Source organism: Argopecten irradians, chromosome 13 (genome assembly GCF_041381155.1).
Source record: "Argopecten irradians isolate NY chromosome 13, Ai_NY, whole genome shotgun sequence".
NCBI classification, from domain to species: domain Eukaryota; kingdom Metazoa; phylum Mollusca; class Bivalvia; order Pectinida; family Pectinidae; genus Argopecten; species Argopecten irradians.
This window is the reverse complement of record NC_091146.1, coordinates 26,742,568-26,763,609: the sequence shown is the minus strand read 5'-3', so window position 1 is coordinate 26,763,609 and position 21,042 is coordinate 26,742,568. Positions and strand designations below refer to the sequence as shown.

General features: G+C 35.9%; 3 protein-coding genes across 8 annotated transcripts in view; 1 reads left to right on the top strand and 2 right to left on the bottom strand.

Annotated features, from left to right (window-relative positions):
* Positions 1-21,042, bottom strand: part of LOC138306001 (cyclin-dependent kinase 4 inhibitor B-like) — a 637,657-nt gene that overhangs the window by 496,966 nt on the left and 119,649 nt on the right. The window lies entirely within an intron of this gene.
* Positions 1-21,042, top strand: part of LOC138305998 (uncharacterized) — a 343,209-nt gene that overhangs the window by 296,428 nt on the left and 25,739 nt on the right. Inside the window, exons 3-5 of the mRNA XM_069246308.1 lie at positions 17,339-17,422; positions 18,047-18,130; positions 19,762-19,831. Of these exons, the coding sequence (XP_069102409.1) occupies positions 17,375-17,422; positions 18,047-18,130; positions 19,762-19,831 (202 nt within the window). The 5' untranslated portion in view covers positions 17,339-17,374. The remainder of the gene's footprint in view (positions 1-17,338; positions 17,423-18,046; positions 18,131-19,761; positions 19,832-21,042) is intronic.
* LOC138306132 (fibrinogen-like protein A) lies at positions 9,206-11,791 on the bottom strand. Its single transcript, XM_069246516.1, has 4 exons — positions 11,766-11,791; positions 10,893-10,990; positions 10,417-10,581; positions 9,206-9,465 (listed from the first exon to the last, which is right to left on the bottom strand). Exons 1-4 carry the CDS (start codon positions 11,789-11,791, stop codon positions 9,236-9,238), a joined length of 519 nt encoding a protein of 172 aa, XP_069102617.1. The 3' UTR covers positions 9,206-9,235.

Below are 21,042 nucleotides of genomic sequence, written 5' to 3'. Positions count from 1 at the left end.
CAACATTAAAAAACAAGCAGCCAGGCTGTCATTTTAGGTGAGTATATATTATAGGACCACACGGATCTGAGAATTAGCTACAGTTTAAATAATAATGGACCCACCAGAGTGCCTTAAGACCATTAGTTTTTTTATCTAGAACTCTAAAACGTCTAAAAATGGTCTTAGGTCACTCTGGTAGGTTAATAATTATGTAATCTGTACCTAATTCTCATATCCCTGTGTATAGGATTTGTACACGTAGAAGAAGCGGGTCGAGTGTGGCCATCCTCGATACTCCGGAGGTTCCAATCACTTATGATCTCTACGTAAGTGATCGGAACCCCTGCAGTATCGAGGATGGGTGTAGCTTGAGCATCAGTATAGAGAATAGTAGTTTTTCACACTAGTGATCCGGGTTCGATTCCTGTTCGAGACACTTATAAAAATAGGATCGGTAGCTAAGTCGGGAGGATATAATGGTCGGGGGTAAAAAATTAAGGTCGGTCGGGTAACCCTAAAAACATTAAAAAAAATTTGGTCTGATCAATAATGTTGGAAGTAACATGTACAATCTACCTATAAATAGGTTCGCTCATAAGCGTTTAGTGTAAAGAATTACACGCAGGCAGGACATACATATATACATAGACATTTGATAAACAAGGGAAATACTTAAATATAATTAAGTCGAATATCTATTTGTTTGATAAACTTCACAAGTGAAACTAATTCGTCGTCTACAACAAAATTAAAAAAGAGTATTTAATTTAAAAGCGATTGGTCTTTTATAATTGTAACGTTTTGCCCACTGGACAGTTGCATTATTTTGGATTCTCACTGTACCACTGTTTCAATAGTTTATATTGCACAAATAACCAAGAGTTTAATAAGTTTCAATATTTAATGAGTATTTACATATGAAATTATATATTTACAATAGATGATAAAGACTGGTATTCATTCACTGTCACTAAATCACTTACAGAGAGACCGTCTGCTTAGTATATTGATATAGAAATCATTGATGTTTACCACTAAATATTACCAAAAAGAATATTATCTGAGTATTATAAATAAAATAGTTATCTGAATGACAAGGGAAGTAATCGTCCCAACTAAACACCTGCTCTTACCATAGCTGACTCCATCATAAGGGATGGTCAGGTTTGTGGTACTGATATATAGCTGGTGCTCCTGGGTTCTTGTCCCAGTGGCTCAACTAGTTATGGCCCCGAGCAGACGATCTCGCCCCCTTTTAAATTTTCCCGCCGAGCGCGAGCGCTAAATATAACAAAAGAGTTCCAATACACTGAAGAGCGGAACAAACCAAGCCCACGCACGGACTTTCACACAGAGAAAAACGTATAAAAGATATACGTTTAATACAGTAATCTTCGCTAATACAATATGCGAAGTTAATTATACTATCGCCAGGAATACAAACAATCGACCCTGGAACTGTGTATATAAAATTACAGGTAAATATATATTGACATGAAACATAGTGTCAGTCGCTGACCTAGTTTACGTTGTTTACATGTGTTGTAGTTACAGCGGCTCTTACTCGTAATAGTATAATAGTAATATAATAGTATCGAGATAATAATATCTTTCTGCTTATTGCTACGCCGCTTGAGGCGTAGCAGTTAGAATCGGATGCAAATCACGCCATCTTGCCGGATAGCCATGTAGCAAGAACGCTTGAATCAGATGGATGTTCGGTGTGTTACAAGCACTGCCTGTTGAAGTAAACTATTAAAAACGAATTACGGAAACGGGTGGAATTCCTATGCGCTTGCATCCGTTAATAAGAATTCGGTGTAGAACAAGCATCTCGTGGTAAAAGTATTCTGAATAAGGATTTTTCTAGAAATGAATCGGGTATTTTAAATTAAATTCTGGTTACCATTTACAGATGGAACAAATATAATCTGTAGTAGTATACCATGTTCCGAGACATTACTTTTACATTTCTTAATTAATATAGATCACCATTGTGTAACATTAATAATCAGACATATTATTAACGGGACAGGGAACATACTAAAATGCGGGATGACAGTACATACTAAAAGCAGAATGAAAACGGACCATAGAAAAACATAGAAACATATTAGATTAAGTTCCATATTTTCTTTGTCTTTTTTTTCTGAGCTTAGCAATCTCTGCATAAAACCCTTTTTAATATGTTGGAAAGCAAAAGTATTATTAAAACTGTTCGTATGTACTAGACCTGGCTACCTTGCACTAACACAAGCTCACAAATTACAAAATGCCTTTCAACAGAACAAATAAAATTGCTAAACAATATCATCATATCATTGTTTAATTTCCATATTCTGTCCAATCAAAGCTTTAAGCTTCCGCGTAGCCCACCTAGCTTTTTTGGGAAGCTAATACTTGTTAATATTTGACGGTCACTACAATTGAATAAATAATGAAATTCATCTCCAATGTCATTCTGATTTCAGAGGTTACATGTTCTATTTTCTCCGAGGATGTTGTTCCATCTACTATACTCCACTGGCGATTTGCTATTATATGTTCGAAATAAAAAAAAAACAGGTTATTATTAGCTAGACTATAATTGGATCCCATTGTTTTACAGTGTTTATATAATTTCTTTGATCCCCAAAAGTAGGAGAAATGTGAACAAAACCCGTATGTTCAACATTGGCTTTGATGTTGATATTTTAAAGAAAAATTACATATAGCAGTTTCCCCAATTATACCTATTATTGATCTTTTAATTTTCATTCGAGTTTTATAATTATGTAAATTATTGCGTTTACTCTCTCAATACTTTTTATTTTTCATGTCCTTTTCCAGTCAATATTGTATCTGTATCGGCTGGGCCAACGACTTTAGATGCAGAGGTGTAACCGAGATTTTCGATCAATCGGAAATCCTCGGGCATTCTTGGACGAATAGTATTTTCTCGTTTACGGAAAAAGCCGAAGGTTCTCGATTTATTTTCGATGTGTACGTTAAAGTGGATTTGTGATCTGGGCAGAGATATAGATAACCATGGTTTATCTAAGTCTCTGATCAGGGCTACACGCATCCTTGATACTGCAGAGATTACTATCACCGACGCTATATCCACCCCTTGACTAGCTCAAAGTAAAACTGAAGGCAGTTTAGCGCAATGACTAATTTAAAAAAATCAAAAAAATCTTCATCCATGTATCCCCAGTAGGTACATGTACTTTTAGTATATGTACATACAGCTACATTTAAAATGTGTTAAAATATGTGTTCCTAATCCTATCTCACTGTTGTCTGCCATGTTGGATTTGGCTGTTGCCCCATGATCGGCAATGCTCTATTTTGATTGGTCAAAAATGTGGAAGAGACAGGGAATTCCCTGTGTCAATTTATAGCCAGGTTACCAGATTTGCAATGTCAACCTCTGAACAGGTGTTCATCGGTCTCAGGTTGACATTGCATTTTGTCAAGACCTGACCGAGCGGTCTGGACCAATCAGAAAACGGCAAAACTCACAGTCATATAACAAATTTGGATATCAGGCGGATTATGTGATAAAAATATATATTAATTTCTTTTTTTTTCTTCTTTCAGAAATGGCAGTATCGCTTACAGTAAATAAGGAATCAAAAGGAACGAAAAAATTTGGAAAGAAAGAGTGTGATTTATTTCATAATGCAGCGTAACGATAAGACTGATGAGCAGGATTAAAATCCCCACCGACATCGGAGATAAACTTTACACGTGTCATATGAGTGGTAAGGAGTTTAAAACAGGCAATTCATCGAAAGATACATCTCAGGACACATAAAGAAGGGAAGCCGTACAAATGTGATGTCTGTGGTAAAGGATTTCTTCAAGCAAGTAACCTTGATAAACACTTCAGGACACATACAGGAGATAAACCTTATAAATGTGATATTTGTGGAAGGAGATTTGTTGAAATAGGTAACCTAAATAAACATTACAGAACACATACAGGAGAGAAACCGTATAAATGTGATATTTGTGGTGAAGATTTTGCTCAGGTTCAGTACCTACAGAGACACCACAGGACACATATAGGAGAGAAACCTTATAAATGTGATGTCTGTGGTAAGGGGTTTAGTCAGAAACAAACCCTTAATATCCACATTAGAACACACACACGAGAAAAACTTAAATGTGATGTATGTGCGAAAGGGTTTAGTGAAAAATCAACACTTAATTTACACGTCAGGACACATACAGGAGAGAAACCATACAAGTGTGATGTATGTGCTAAAGGATTTGCCCGCTCTTGAGACCTACAGGTGCACCTCAGAACACATAGCTCTACCAAGTCTTATAAATGTGATATTTGTGATAAAGGGTTTTCTATATTACAATCCCTAAAAAGAATCTCCTAACACACACCGGAGAGAAACCTTACTGATGTAATATTTGTGGTAAGAGCTTTAATCAACGACAAAACTTACAACAACACCTCAAAATACATACAGGAGAGAAGCCTTACAAATGCGATGTCTGTGGTAAGGAATTTAGACAGAAAGGTGACCTTCAGTCATACTCCAGAACGCATAAGGGAAGGAAGCCATATGCTTGTGATGTCTGTGGTAAGGAGTTTAGTCGGAGAAATAGCCTACAGAGACATCTCAAAACACATACAGGAGAGAAGCCTCATACATGTGATGTTTGTGGTAAGGCGTTTAATCAACTAAGCAACCGAGACAGACACCTGATTGGACACAAAAGAACAGAATTATACAAATGTGATGTTGATGGTGAAAAATTATTAACTTTGTCAAGTCTTGAGAAACATTTCAAAAATCATGCGACCTCTTTCCGAAGTGAGACTCAAGTTATATGTGAGAAAATTGCCACTCCAAGTAAAATGATTGGCCACAAGACTGCCACTCCAAGTAAAGAAACGACACCGACTTCTCCTTTCAGCAAAGCTACAATGATTGGCGAAAAGACTGCCACTCTTTGTAAGGAAATTACGCTGACCTCGCTTTGCAGAAAAGCTACAGTTATTGGCCACAGGACCGCCTCCTCAGGTGAGACCGACGTCGGGAATAACACAAATCGAACTTCAAGTAAAGTTTCTCAAAATAAAAATGTTAAAGAAGGTGTATGCGATTGGAATATGAACAGACACAGCCCCAACAGAACACATACGAAAGGGAAGTCTTACATACGCGATATATGTGGACCAGAATCATTCGCCCGAGACAGACACATCCGAATACAATCAGGAGAGAAGCCAAACGTGTGTGATGTCTGTGGTAAAGCGTTTAGTCGGACAAATAACCTACAGAGACATCTTAGAACACATACAGGAGAGAAGTCTTACACATTCGATGTCTGTGGTAAGGCGTTTAATCGACTAAGCAACCGAGACAGACACCTGATCGGGCACAGAAGAAAAGAATATTGCCAATGTGGCGTTTGTAGTGAAAAATCAACAATTTTATCTAGTCTTAGGAAACATTTCGAAACACATACGGAAACGACTACTGGTTGTGATGAGAACCTCCTTTCAAAAGCAGCTCGGATGACAAATTCAGGAGTAAAAAGGTCTTGTGTTAAACACAAAACATCTGAAGTGGTCGGTTATTTATCAGATATCAAGCGACATCTTAAAACACCTGTGGAAGACGAAGGAAGAAGTATGCCCTCGTCTCCATTACATCCGACTGGCATTCATAGTCAGGAAACACCAAGGCAGTATAATGTGTGTTTAATGGAACAAAGTGGGGGAAAGGACTCTACTGGGAATGCAGATTCTAGACTCACCTCTCCCCTTATTGAGACTACAGTTGGTGAGCACACTGCGACTGGAACTAAGGATTCTAGACTGACCGCTCCTCGCCAAGACGCTATAGTTATATGTGAGAAATTTGCGACTGGGAATGAGAATGATAGACTGACGTCTCCTCTAAGTCAGGCTACAGTTGGTAAGAAAACTGCCACTGGAAATGAGAATTCTAGATTGAACTCTAGACTGACTGCTCCCCGCAAAGAAGCTACGTATACGGGTATATATGAGAGAAATGCCACCATAAATAAAAGTTCTAGACGGACCTTTCCTCGCCAACAAGCTACAGTTTTATGTGAGAAAATGACCTCTCCCCAAGTTGAGACTACAGTTATATGTGAGAAAACTGTCACTGTCGAGAATTCTAGAATGACCTCTAACCAAGTGAACTACAGTTTTATGTGAGAAAACTACACTGATCGTTCCTTGCCAAGAAGCTACAGTTATATGTGAGAAAACTGCGAGTTGGAATGAAAATGATAAAATGACCTCCCTCCAAGATGAGACTACAGTTATATGTGAGAAAACTGCGAGTGGGAATGAGAATGATAGAATGACCTCCCTCCAAGATGAGACTACAGTTATATGTGAGAAAACTGCGAGTGGGAATGAGAATGATAGAATGACCTCCCTCCAAGATGAGACTACAGTTATATGTGAGAAAACTGTGAGTGGGAATGACAATGATAGAATGACCTTTCTCCAAGATGAGACTACAGTTATATGTGAGAAAAACTGCGAGTGGGAAATGAGAATGATAGAAATGACCTCCCTCCAAGATGAGACTACAGTTATATGTGAGAAAATCCCGTCTTTGTCAGACTGGCGGTAGCATTAAGAACACACATCTGCCTCTGGTAGATGTTTCCCAGGATAGCAATGTTAATGAAGGTCTGTTTGATTGGGAAGTAGATGTTACATATCCAGGAAGGAAGATCTTAAAATCTGGAAAGGGTACTGCAGTGGTCAAATATAGCATGGAGTATCTCGTACAACATTATAACCAGACAAAAGCAAATGAAAAATGCGCACCGTTTATGTGAATTGATCTTAATGTAAATGCTCAATTTCGTTTTTGAAAGCATGTTTTATATTAAAAAGTTTTCTGATAAATCTTGGTTTGTTTCAAATCTTAAAATCAACACATTTGATATACATATTGGAAATGGAATGATATGACGTTTGTCTCGTAATGTGAAAAAATAATATTCTTTAGTGCTAAAGCTGACAAGTAAAAACGCGTTCAATTGAGATTAAAAAAGTATCTATTCAACCTGCATTGTTAGCTTTAAAGGTTCACAACCATTCCAAACTGGCTTTTAATTTTCAAAATGTGAAATGTATATCGGATTGGTCATTTTGTTGAGCCGTAAAAGATAGCTTTAAAGGTTCACAACCATTCCAAAATGGCTTTTAATTTTCAAAATGTGAAATGTATATCGGATTGGTCATTTTGTTGAGCCGTAAAAGTTATTTTCTTACCGTTAATCATACACTTATTTTCACATTCTGAGCAATATAATTAAAGCCAATTAAATGTTAAATCTAATAACGCGGGTCGTCTTACAATGTATGGTTCCCGCAGTCGTCATAAGTTGAATATGACTGCGCGAGACGGCATAACAGCGAAATGAAACTTCACTGTTAACATCGTTTATACAGGGAATATTTCATTTGTTGGTGTTGTAAACTCTCTTAGGCCTTCAAAATATTTCCTTTTGTTTCGGAAAGGTAGTGGGCTTTATTGCTGATTTATTTATTAAAGATGATAATTCTACTGAACTTTTGATTTTGCAATGACTAGAAATCTAACAAATTTTCGTCATCTCTTTACTGATGATTTCTTCTGGACTCAAGGAGTTAACTGGCCCGCTTTACGCGGGAGTTTACCGCTATAAGCGGACGTCTACCACTTTAACCGGAAGTCTACTGCTTTACGCGGAAGTCTGCCGTTTTAATAGCATTCTAAAGTCTACCGCCCGTGCGAAGAAGACTGTGGGATCCTCCTTAAGCCGAGATACACAATAGCCCATAAAAGTAGAGTACTTGCTCCTGCTGAACGTTCAGCATTAAGGGAGTGGGGACGACTGGTTCGCCCTTCAGTATAATACTACCGAATGAGTGTGCTGTCCTTCGTCTTTGACTTCAACGAGATAACACTATACAATGGGAAAGAGTTATTCTAAAAGGTGTCAGCACAATATACTGCAGTTCCCTAAAACGCGCTAGCACGCAACACACGCGATACGCTACACAGAAGGTCATTCTTAAATGACCCTAGCTGTTACTAATATACTGAGATTTAAAGGTTTATATTTACAGTTTGCACTGACATTGACTCAATAACCATGTTTTCTAGTATTATCATTATCAGTGTATAATGATAGTACAACACGTGCTGCGATTATATTGTTACGGGAATAGTCGCTGGCGTAGCAACGTGGGGTCATGACCTCACTTTTGGTGGGAACATATGAATGACTCGATTCCAATCAGCTGTTCAATCGAATTTGTTGACGATGACGGGAGAGTAAAAAATATCGGTATTTTAATAAAAAAAATTGAAACTGTTGCGAGAATAAATAATATTCATTTACGTGAAAAACTGTAAATATAAGGAATAAATATTTATTTTGTTGAGGTTACGAGGGTATAATGATAATGGAGCCGGTGTAAATTCTATGTAACCCGGCTTCGCAAGGGTTACATAATTTTCGCGTGCACCATTATCATTATACCCTCATAACCTCTACAAAATAAAAATCTATTCCTTAATAGACCCTGTTTCAACTAGTGATATTTAGTAGGATGATTTTAAAGGATAATCATCATTTAGTTCGTTTCATAAACCCAGGCTTTTACTATTATCTGATTAAAATGCAGATCCATGTAACCACTTTCTGTTCAATAGAGGATCTGACAACATCCTATAAGGGGCCACGTCCAGATGACCTTTATACCACGTGTAATTCATATCAAATGCAGTTTCTACATCTTGCTATGATATTTCGGCGAGATGACTAATGTATACGAAAATGTTTCTGATAGCTCTTTCAAAACATTTCTTTCCCTGATTTTCAGTTCAGGAATCAGTAATCGGATTGACCAATTTAAGAGGCGGGTCACCAAAAGTGGGATTTTCAAATGATTTTTTTTAAAAGTGGATTATCGGACAAAAACCTTAATTGTGTTCATTCGCTACGTGTTTCATGCGCACAGTGACTTTGAACGCGAACATAGCCAAGCCAGGAGCGACTTTTTGGGATTCCTATAATATAAATTATTTTCTTCGCACGCAGAGCGATTATGACGGAAACATTTATTTTTCTATTTCATAAGAAATTGTACTGGATATATTAACACCATGTTTACAAACTTTAGCCTTCGTTTGCCCGACTATTTCATTTTAAGGATCCGTATTTCAATCAGATTGCTTTTAATTCATGAGGACGTTTCAGCAGCATTCTAGTCTTCATTATGTGGAAAATCTGATGCCTTCATAGAGATAATCCCAGGCCACCGCCGTAAAGTTGTCCCACTGCCGTTGTAGTATATTTCGCCGTTTAGGTTTGCACTGTTACATCTCCTATACCACCAGCCGCCTCGATGTTTTGCCGCACAGTTAGATTTCCATACATCATTATCATTGTCGTATTGGAGAACCTGGTGTCCGGTGTGACCGCCCATGGCATCACCTGGTAAATATGACATAAATTATTTACATGGATAGAAAACTTGGTTTGTTTGTTTGTTTGATTAATTAAAATAGCGTCCAATGAACAGCCCGACCATTTAGGACTGCCTCTTTTGTGTCTTCTAGTTTGTTTGATTGATAACTCAGGCGCCCTATTAACAGCCGAGGGTCATGTAAGGGCGGCCTCCCATGTATGTGGTGTGTTGCAGGTATGAAGTGCGTATATTCGGAGACTGTGGTATATTCGTGTTGTGTCTTGTTGTAATAGAGGAATTACTAAATGTGACCGGGTAGGGTGTATAACCTCTGGCCGTATGCTTCAGTGAGATAGTAAAATAGGCAACACACTACGAACATACCGCAGCCTCCCAAAATGTACACACAGACATAGAGGGTTTGCCGTCCTTAATGAATAGAAGGGAAACTTCAGAAACCAACAAATAAACACAATAAATGAAGACATTGTATACCATCAGGTTTTAAACAAGGGGCCCATGGCCTTAACGGTCACCTGAGTTCGGATATTGAATGAAATAATGTTGTATATAAACACTATATACTGGCCCTTAAAGTTGGTCATTGATTCTATAAATTTGACTTTTTAATCTATGAAGAGTATTTGCTTCCATCAAAACTGTGAATTCAGGAGAAGATTTTTGAAATTTTAGTCATTTTGACCCTGTTTGGTCAAGCCCCTCTGGTCCCCCAGGAGGTCAGCGAGGACCGATATAGATGTTAAAATGCTATATTTCAGGCTAATAATTTTAATCAAGGCTGACTCATTTGCAATGAAAATTGAGCAAATAATGTCCATCAATGCGTTTTTCCTCTATGAACTTAGGTAAGCTTGCCCACCTCCCCAGGGGAAAACTTGAGACCCCAGGGTCAAATAAAGCATTTTTTTTTATAAAACATCTTTAGAACTTTGCATCTATAAAGAGTAAATACATACTCCAGGCGGTTCCGGAAAATCCAGAGGCAGTGAGTGCGTAGTTGTCTGTCTCATTCTCAACTTTGAATGTGGAATATTCCGCATACCTCTCATCCCCCATCCATGTCACTAAGTTAATGCGTAGGACAGAGGCAATGGTCGAAAGGTAGTGGATAGCATCATTTCCTGTTTTAAAGAAAACGAAAACAGGACATCAAAATCAAAGTACTGACGGCACTGCAGGCGTTTACCTTTTAGAAAATATGAAAACATATCATATGATATAAAACAAATCAAATACAGCTTATAAATTGGGTACGTACTGTAAACTAAATTTTACTCTTGTGCCTTTTTACTTTGGCGAATTTCGCGATTCAAGTCATTTTACGAAAGTTTATTTCCGCGAACATGTCTTAAAATGGAAATCGTGATATTAACTAGCCGCTAAAGAAATTTGGTTTACATTATTTACCACACATAGAACATATCTGACTTACCAAGCCAGAAGTTGCCGTTAAGATCACCAAATCCTGTTTTGTAGTCGTTCCAAGACCGGTAGAAATCGACATCATTGCTCTCTCTGTTCTGTATCACCTGGGAATTAAATGTTCAACGTTTGAAATAAGAACTTTAATTTTTAGAAAATTTTCACACATCTCAAATATGCAGAATATATTGTTTAACTTAAATGATGTAGTAAATCAAGTATTTGTAGAGGATAAAATGGTTTTGTAACATATAAACTGTGTTACGTCAAGAATAATCTCCTGGAAATTCCGTGATTTAAAGAAAAAAATGTTGTATTCATGATACTGGGTTAAGGGTCAAATCCCTTCTCGAATGTTCCATTGACTAACGTTTAGAAATAGGTAGGGCCGTTTTTGAATGTTATTAATGTATTGCAATCGATATTGTTTCAGTAATACATCACGTTACACAATATTTTGAAGACGGCAAGAATTCTGTTTAAAGGTCCATTGCCTTTCCGATACAAGAAAAATAATGTTATTTCGAAACAATAATAACATCGGAAAATATGCATTGACAACCTATGATAACGGTACAGCACCAAACAATATTTTCTTCGTTATCTATTTTAAAACAGTGAAGGATATTATTGTGGTTAGATTGAGACCTGTGTAAATTCAGTGTATAACACTCTATGTTCGTTTAGAAAGAGACTGTGCAATTCCAGTATAAATCTCAGCATCGTTTTAACTCTGTTAATTCCAGTATAACGCTTCGTTTAGAAAGAGATTGTGTAATAACCAGTATAAAAGAGACTCCTGTAATTCCAGTATCGCGTCATTTTAACAGTGTTTGGGTTTGGGTTTATAGTATATATAAGTATGATATAAAATAACGTACCCGTCCAGGGCCCGTCAGGAGTATCCATGTCACAGTAAACGTCAAAACTGAGTCCCCTCTGACGGTGTGATCCGGTAGACACCGGAACAAGAAGATAGGATCGATCTGACTACAATCGGTTGGGGTTTGGCTAATAATGGAGAAAAGAGAAATTGTCTTTAAAATTATTTAAAAAGAGGATTTTATTTGGCAGGTATTGGCTAACTGGCCCCCCCCCCCCCCCCCCCCCCCCCCGAATATAAACATCTATACAGTAATGGTGGTATGATGGTTTAGCCTCGTATATAAAGAAAACGATACTTGGTCTAAAATTGTGTATGTATAACTAATGTTCTTTTCGGATCAACAGTTTTTCGGGAATTGATGATGTCTCTCTTTACACTTAAAGTGGATTCTGTAGACATGTTTTCATTTAAAGATGATCCACCACCGACAAATGGTATTTGTTCTTCATCAAAAACAGGAACAGGCGATTTAGTATTTTTCTTCAGTAACATCTTACCACAATTAGTAAGTTTAAACCTCTAATTTTACTTCAAGATAAAAATATTACAAATAATTAATTGGATCCCGAAATATTTCCCTGACATTATATATGTCCTATATGGAATGAAGTACCAAAAGCAAAATAAATTATCTTATATTTTTTTGTGTTAATAAGGTATATACATCCATGATAACAGACCATTTAATGCTAAATTCATGAGTACCGTTTACGATCTGTCGGCGGTGAAGCATATTTTAACATACATAAAACAAAATCAGTATAATCTTTGAAAATCCACTTAAAATTATATTCATCTGAAATAACACAAAGCAGCGCTACTGGTTCTGAAAGCTACTCATGGTTCGTTGATACTCGTGAACCAGTATATGCACGTGCAGTCCCGAGTAGATATAGTAACCACTGGAGTATCGAGGATGGAGAGGGACGGGTCAACATATCTCAAGTCATGACATCATCATAATCATGAACACTGATGTTATGATTTGGTTTTCTTTACTGGATTAACATCTGTTGACTTCTCTCGCGATAAAATACTAAGATACTTCAACCCAGAAAGCAGCAAACAAATCATGTCGCAATTATTTCGAGGTTAGGTCTATATCTTTCGTAATTTTACTGGATTAGTAACTCATCACATGTAAACAAACACGTAGCTGGGTTCAAATTCAAATTCAAATTATTTTATCACTTTAGGCTTTACAGCCCATCAGTACAAACTACAGCATTATTACAAAGCAGGCACTACACTAAAGCAGTGTAGAGAGGACAGGTTACATGTACACATGTATAATAGATACATAGGGAATGGACAGTTAGTTGTTATTTCATGTTAAAAAAAACTCTCCTTACTTGGTTAGCCTCGTAAATGTATCTACTTAAAATTGACAAATTTTTCAAATTAGTTGAGCTTAATAATTGTATCATTTTTAGCACGGATGATTTTTTTCCAATAATATAGTTTAATTCGTTTTTGAACGAATGTCATGTAAAATTGGACATACAAATAAAAATGATATTCACCTTCAACATCACCAGAGTTACAGATTCTGCAAAAACGCCCGTTTCTAACTATATTTCTGTATCTTCCTGTTCAATATTTAACGAGTGAGCTGATAGTCTCAACCTAGGAAGGGCAATTATATTACCCTTAGAATTATATTTACTCAAATAAAACTGTTATGATAACCCATCAACTAAATGTCAGTACATGTGACATTTCGGGGAGTTATGCAGTAAAGAATATGTATTTTGGAGTGCACTGTCAAAAATTCTTTGCTTAATGTATGGTAAATCTACAGAAATATCTAAATTGATTTGGTTTAACCATACATCACCAAGACCAAGTGATAAAAAAAATTATCGTTCACAAAAGTTACCCAATTAAAAACTCTATTACGTCTAGGCAACGACATTAACTCCTGGTAAGCTGTATTAAGAATACAATTACTACTATTCAAAAGTTAAAACCAGTATTTAATCACATTATAATAGTGTGTATACACTAAAGGAGATCTACCTAATTCCAGTTATACTTTCTCAATTTCACTGTACCATGAACGGTATTCCCCTCTGGGTATAACCAGCTGGATGTGACGGTAGAAATCGAGCGAGTGCGAGACGCACGAGTTCCCGTCACGCACTATAGACGTACACAGATTAAGGATCCGCAGTATGCCATCATTACAACACACATTGATAACACAGAAATAGAGCTATTTCTAGTCTAGACGCCACGGATTAAACTCAAAAATATTTGATTTAGTTATTTCTTTGCTGATCGATCATTCCAAATTCATGTGGACCTATAAGATCCAAGTGTGTCGACTATTGATGTTTTACCTGACCAATATATCTTTTTCTATGCTTATTTCCTTGAGTATTTTAAAACATTCAGCATGTCTTCTGATAAACAAAATAAAACGACAATTAACATTGTTTTTGATGGATTTATTAGCGATATATTTCTATTAATACATGTACTTTTCTTAGGTTTAATTTGAATTTCCTTGAATTTCATTGATAATTACTTTCAGTATTATTTTTGTTTTCAAGATGGCGAAAATATAATGCTGCCAGAAATATAGAATATGCATTATTTGCTTATTTCCCAAATAAATAGAAAATCTTTCTTATTTCTTGATGAGTAACAGTTATGTTTAATCAAGTGGATTGGAAACTTTGATATTTTCTACGAGTGCGAAGCAATGATAAGCATTGATGGCCAACCACTGTTCGTCTTCAACAATGACACTTCTCCTCGTTGCTATAAGTCTGCAGGTTCTTCTGAACGTCTGATGGCTGCGCTTCGTGCTATGTTTGTCATCCGAAGTGTCTATTGTATTTTATAAGCCGACTTGACAGGTAAGCCTCTGAAACCCACTTCACTAAAGAGGAGCCAGGCGGTCCTGTGCTTTGTCATCCGCACGTCATAATTGATATTTTTCATGGGTTTCCGTTGTACAGTTGGCTTTATTGCGATGATAAGTTTAATCTACACAACGACTTCACGACTTTAGGTCTAAGTGGTGACAGACATGCCCAGGCAGCTACATGTATCAATCTTAGTACATTAACATGCTTTCCATTGTTTGATAATTATGGGAGTTTGACATGACGAACATTTATTTCTTAATATGATTAAGCTGACAATACATATCCTGGGCTATTGACAGCCATATATGTCCGCCATCCTGAAAATATTAATAATTAAACTATCGATGGAACTACAATATATCACCGATGAATCGATAAGAATCCCTTATATTAAAAGTCTTTTTATTCGATTTACCTGAGAACATGTTGAATATTTCAAAATACTCAAGGTTGTGAAATTTACATCCCACAAACCACATGTGAGATTCTGATAACGGGTAAAAGCACTATCTTGGAAAGCTGTTCTTAAATAGATTATACAGGTGATGAATTATTTTTTCTTTGTCTTTCATACTAATTCTGGGGTTCTGATTGGCCAATACTCTTTTTGGAGTATCACTATTTAAAAAACAAATCCGAGAATTAAGCCAAACTACGAGGTTATCGTGACGTCACAATAGAGACATTGACGTTGCGTATTGATCCGGAAAAAGACTCCCTTGAAAAATCTCTAGAATGATACATTTAAACATATTTTTTTATCAAATAGATTATAAAATTAGATTATAAAATTAGTTATAATTTTTAATTTCATCGGGTTAAGAAAATAAATGTTTTTTTTTAATTTTTTTTTAGTCCTATTAACAGCCAGAGCCATGTTAGAACGTGCCAGGAGTACCCCGAGAAAAAAAAAACCACCGACCAGCGGCCAGTACTTGACAACTGCCTCTCATTAATTTTATGATTTCGAATTCAAGACCTAAGAAAAAGTGGAGAGCTTGCGTGTAATATATCGAGACATCTTAAACGCTCGGCCAAAGCGGCCCCCAGTATGTAAAAACACATGTGCGTAGCCTCTGCTATCTCTCTTGATTCCGATCGGCTTTCATTTTTCAGACTCATCCTTTCATACCGCATTTTCTTTTAACTTCCATGATATTTACTGTATGTCAAAGATAAAAAGAATTATACCATGGTGTTTAAAAAAACAAAATTAATGGCTCTACTCTTAAGGTACTAGATATTTATGGCGGAAGATATTACTGAACGCAGCGGCGTCTGGCGGTAAGTTCTCCCTGAGAATGAAGCTCGAATAAACCAAAAAAACTAATACTGATGTAAATAAAGAGTTGGAAGGGAAATCAGATATACAAGATCCCCACAACACGTTGACTGATCATATATCCCTCATCTAGAGTATCTTTTTTTAATGTTTTCAAAATTGGAAAGTTTAACTAACATACACGATTTGTGATAAAACATGATAAATACCAGTTATTATCAAATATCCCCGACAGTCCCGGGCTGTTTACAACTGATCAGTACATATGATCATTACGGATATCTAAAGTTACCATTTTTGATATTGTTCACGATATATATAGTTAGATGAAAGATGAGGGGGGAGGTTATAGAAGCATTTAAAGCAAAAAAACAAAGCGCAATATACAGAGGAAGATCTTCCACATCGCGAGATAATTTAATGTGAGATCCAGAATTGGTTTGAATATTGAACGATTTATTACCTGTTGGTCTTTGTCTTCCGAGTTGCCTACATTTACAAACGTTCATAAAAGATAAAAGGTCTTCAGCAGTGGTCAGTCGTGCATTCTTGGTAGTCGTTTCTCCAGCTTTATCACTACTTGGCACATTCTGCATGGTTTTCAAATGTCCAGTAGTTAATACGTTCATAATATCAGGGATGTTAGTCCGGAGTAGGCGTCGAAAGATGAAACCAAACAGATGAATTGAAGACAGTTGTCAAATGTCCATGCAAACCTCCATTGGTAATAGTTTCCCTCTACTTGTATCATATGGAGTAATTGATCAATAAGTCCCTATCAATATGTACTTGCCAATTATACATAGAATATATTCAGCAAATTGAATAATAAGAATTAATTTGAATATATGTTTTATGTTATATTTCATCGTAAACTGGTTCGCCGTTTATTTAGTGTACACTCTGGCTTTTGTGTTGTAATGAACCGTATTGATCAACTCTTTTATTTGAAAAGCTTATATTTCTCGTACACACATTTAGGAAAGGTGTATTATAGACGCAGCGTGCGCTTTCGGAGGTTATATAAAAATGTGTACATATGATTTGTCACGGTACACATATTTTCAGGTATGTTTTTTTCTAATTTGCGTGTACGAGGTGTAATTATAGTACTCATTTTCCAGGTGTGTACTTTTTTTTCTAAAATGCGTGTACGGGGTGACGGCCGCTGTCGGTCATCGTAGTTTATTGATACTTCAAGTACTAAATCCAATACCAAAAACCAATTGGGATTTTTGTGTTAAGTATCACTAATTTAATTCAATATCAACGGTCCGAAAACAAACATACACATCACAAATATTCCTTATTGTATATACATAAAGATTGTTTATGTTTGTAAGGCTTCGATATTCAAAGCATTGTAGGCGCATTGATGTAACTGCCACTGATTCATTTTATGTGTCGTCCAGGGTGATGTTCTGGAGGAAGCTGTGAAAGGAGGTAACATGGACGTAGTTAGGTTAATTATTGAAAAGGGAGCGGACATTCACAAGGTAAGGATTTGGGTTAAATATTATGTGTATATTTGTGGAGTAATTGATCAATAAGTCCCTATCAATTTGTACTTGCCAACGAAACATGCATGCTAGTACTTGGTCTTACAAGCAAAGAAAGAAATCCAGGCATTTACATTTTCTTTAGAAACAACAACTTTTTCTGCTGTCAATAAATATTAAATTTGATTCCGTTCAAACATAAACATTACTACATTGGACAAGGTATGGCTGACATGTTATTAACTAAATTGTAATTTAGAAATGACGATAGCGTTGCGTAACGGCGGCGTATTATCTTGTACATACAATTTGTAATCGTATCATTTTCTATCTTGTTAATACAACTTATTATCATTTTGTTTTCTAAAGTGTACATACAATTTATTATCGCATTATTGTCTATCGTGTATATACAACTTATTATCGATTTATTTCATGTCGTGTACATAACCCTATCATTGTGTTATTTTCTATGGAGTACATACAATTTATCATCGTATTATTGCCTATCGTGTACATACACTTTATAATCATATTTTTTTATATCGTGTACATACAACTTATTAATCACATCATTTTTCTATTGTGTACATACACCTTATTATCACATTTATTTTCCAGCCCAATGCATTGAAGACAGCCGCAAGGAAATGTCGGACTGATATCGTATCTTTGCTTCTAGACAAAGGGGCCAATCCTGATCAGGTTAATATACTGATATTCTTGCGTTTAAAGTAGTTGATTTTAAATTATTAACTTTAAGCACTGTTCATTAGCATCGAACATGATACTGTATATGTCTTATTACAAGATCATACCAGACAACCGCATTGTAATTTTGCAATTGAGTCCGATAAGTTTTTGATGGGAAGATAACTTTTTAGTATGTTGCTACTATTCATTTCTCAGTTTAAAACATCATAAATTCGAATGAGACTTAGAAAGGTCATCTTATGCCATGCGGTAATGATATACAACTAATATTGTACACATTGTACGGGTTTAAGTGTATGAACTGTCTCGGAAATGAAAGTCGAATATCGATATTTCCGTCGATTCCAGCATTGCTGAGTATACAACTCTATAGGCTATGGGCAAGGAGGGTCCCACATGCCTCTCTCTCTCTCTCTCTCTCTCTCTCTCTCTCTCTCTCTCTCTCTCTCTCTCTCTCTCTCTCTCTCTCTCTCTCTCTCTCTCTCTCTCTCTATCTCTCACACACACACACATACACACTCACACACACATACATACACACCCTCACACACATATGGCTTCCGTCACACACACATCCACACACACACACATACACACATACACCCTCTTACCATCACACACACACACACACACACACACACACACACAACACACACACACATCCAAACCAATAGTTTTTTTTCTTAACCCTTAAGACCCATTGATCACAAATCAAAATGTTAGCATTGCATATATTGAATGACGTCATTAAGATGGGCGCCATCTCGATTTTAATTAAAAGTTGAAATTATGCATGCCACATTTTTTTCATGTTTGAGAAAAAACAGTAAAATATTTTGAGATGCAAAAGAAAAGTATTGTTATACCATCATTAAGTTTAAAAAAAACCGGTGATATATCATATACTAAGCATATGATTTTTATTTATGCTGATATATTGAAATAGACCTAAATTACTCGATCTCGTTAGATGCCTAATACCTGTGGCGTGTTCAGAATGTTAAGCGCTCTCACCTTGACGGACATGTGCAGGGAAGCGTTCTCGAGCTTACACGTACCCATTTATCATACAGGTCGCCATCAAATCCAATATGGTATCTGGTGGAATTGTATTACAAAAGCTTGCAGTAAAAAGTGATGACAAGAAAATTTTCTGAATTTTATATCCCTACCGAAGCAATAACTTTCCTCCATGCCGCTAAATTGAAATCACTGCTAAGACATAACGAGATGTGATGATAATGAATAGATTTAGATTCAAACATCTACAGAACCCATAAAAACAATCAGTATCATTAAAATAGCATTGTCTCTAATTGACGAAACATAATATATAAATAATGCATTGTATTTGGAAATCAAAAGCCAAGCATTTTTGTCAATCATTAAGGCAAACTATATTGCCAACACTAAACTGTATTCATCATCAGGGTTATAAAATTACTTATTCCTGCAGAAACTCATTATTACAATTACAATTTCAAAATTTACAGCCTAATGTGAATACTTTTTGAATACGCTAGAACTACTATCTTTACCTTGCGTTGTGAGTTAGTCGAGTTGTACTAAGTTGTTGATATTTATAGTCGGTATTCCATTTACAGTTTATGTTTTGATTACAGCTGAAGACTGAAAATGGGGAAATGCCTGTGTTTAATGCAGATGTCAATGCAATTATTGCAAGGAAACAAGGTAAACTGTCTTTTTTTTTCGCTTAAATTCATATATTGATACTTGTTGTGATAGTGTTGTTGTTTGAAAAATATGTTGTAGAATTGACGGTGGCTGAAATGATCGACGGCCATTGTTAAATACCCGTTCATATACATATAAGAGCAACTCATCTCTATTAAGACTTGTCATATTCACGTGATATTTCTTTTGTGTATTTCATTTGTTACCTAATGTGACGTATTATATTATTTGCATTAAATCGAACTACGGAACAGGGATGTTACAACCAAAATGAACATTATGGTTATCATAACTAAATGTCGTTTACACACTTTGTACTGTGCGCTTACTAATGTAAATACAAAAAGGCCGAGCTGAATTAAACGACTGTTAAAATTGCTACTCAATCTATCTAAAGTATTTGAAATCGTCGATGTATATATATAGTCTTCGATCAATCAATCCCTTTATATCATGACGTTTTATGATAATAACATAACTATGCATACCTATGCTGAATACGGATGTAGAAAATATTCGTTGTCGATGTCAAAACATAGTTTATATTATTATAAAATTAATATTTACTTAACAAAGTTATACATTCCTACCCAAATAATACAATACTCGGATAGTGTGAATTCCATTTGTATACGATTATAATTTAAAGATGCTCCAACACTGACAGAACATAAACAATATCCATCATTTGAACAACAACGCAAAAATACATATAAACTATTTTTGGTTTGATACATGCGTAATCAAATCAGTATTTCATTCCATATATATAATTATACAATTGATGCCCCCGTAATGGAGCGACAAAACGATTTGACCACCCGAAAGTCGTTATGTCACGCGAGGGCGTCGAGGGTAGACAAATCGTCATGTCGCTCCATCACGGGGGCATCAATTGTTTTAGTATACGAATATTACTGTTTCTATCCAAATTGGATTTATTTAAAATACAAAATATATTTTGTTTCAATTGCCTATAGCCAGGTTGCATAGGTGTGTGCACACAAAAATGCTAGGTAACATGATACATGTACACTTTATTAAATAAAACGTGAGGAATGTAGCAACATACTCAAACCATACTGTATATATGATTTAACACAGGTGGTAGGCTAGTTCCTGTGACTCAGAAATAAAAGATTTAAAAGTTCGGCCAATACACATGTCCTTACGTTAGTAATAAGGACGTATGGACTGGCCAAACTTTC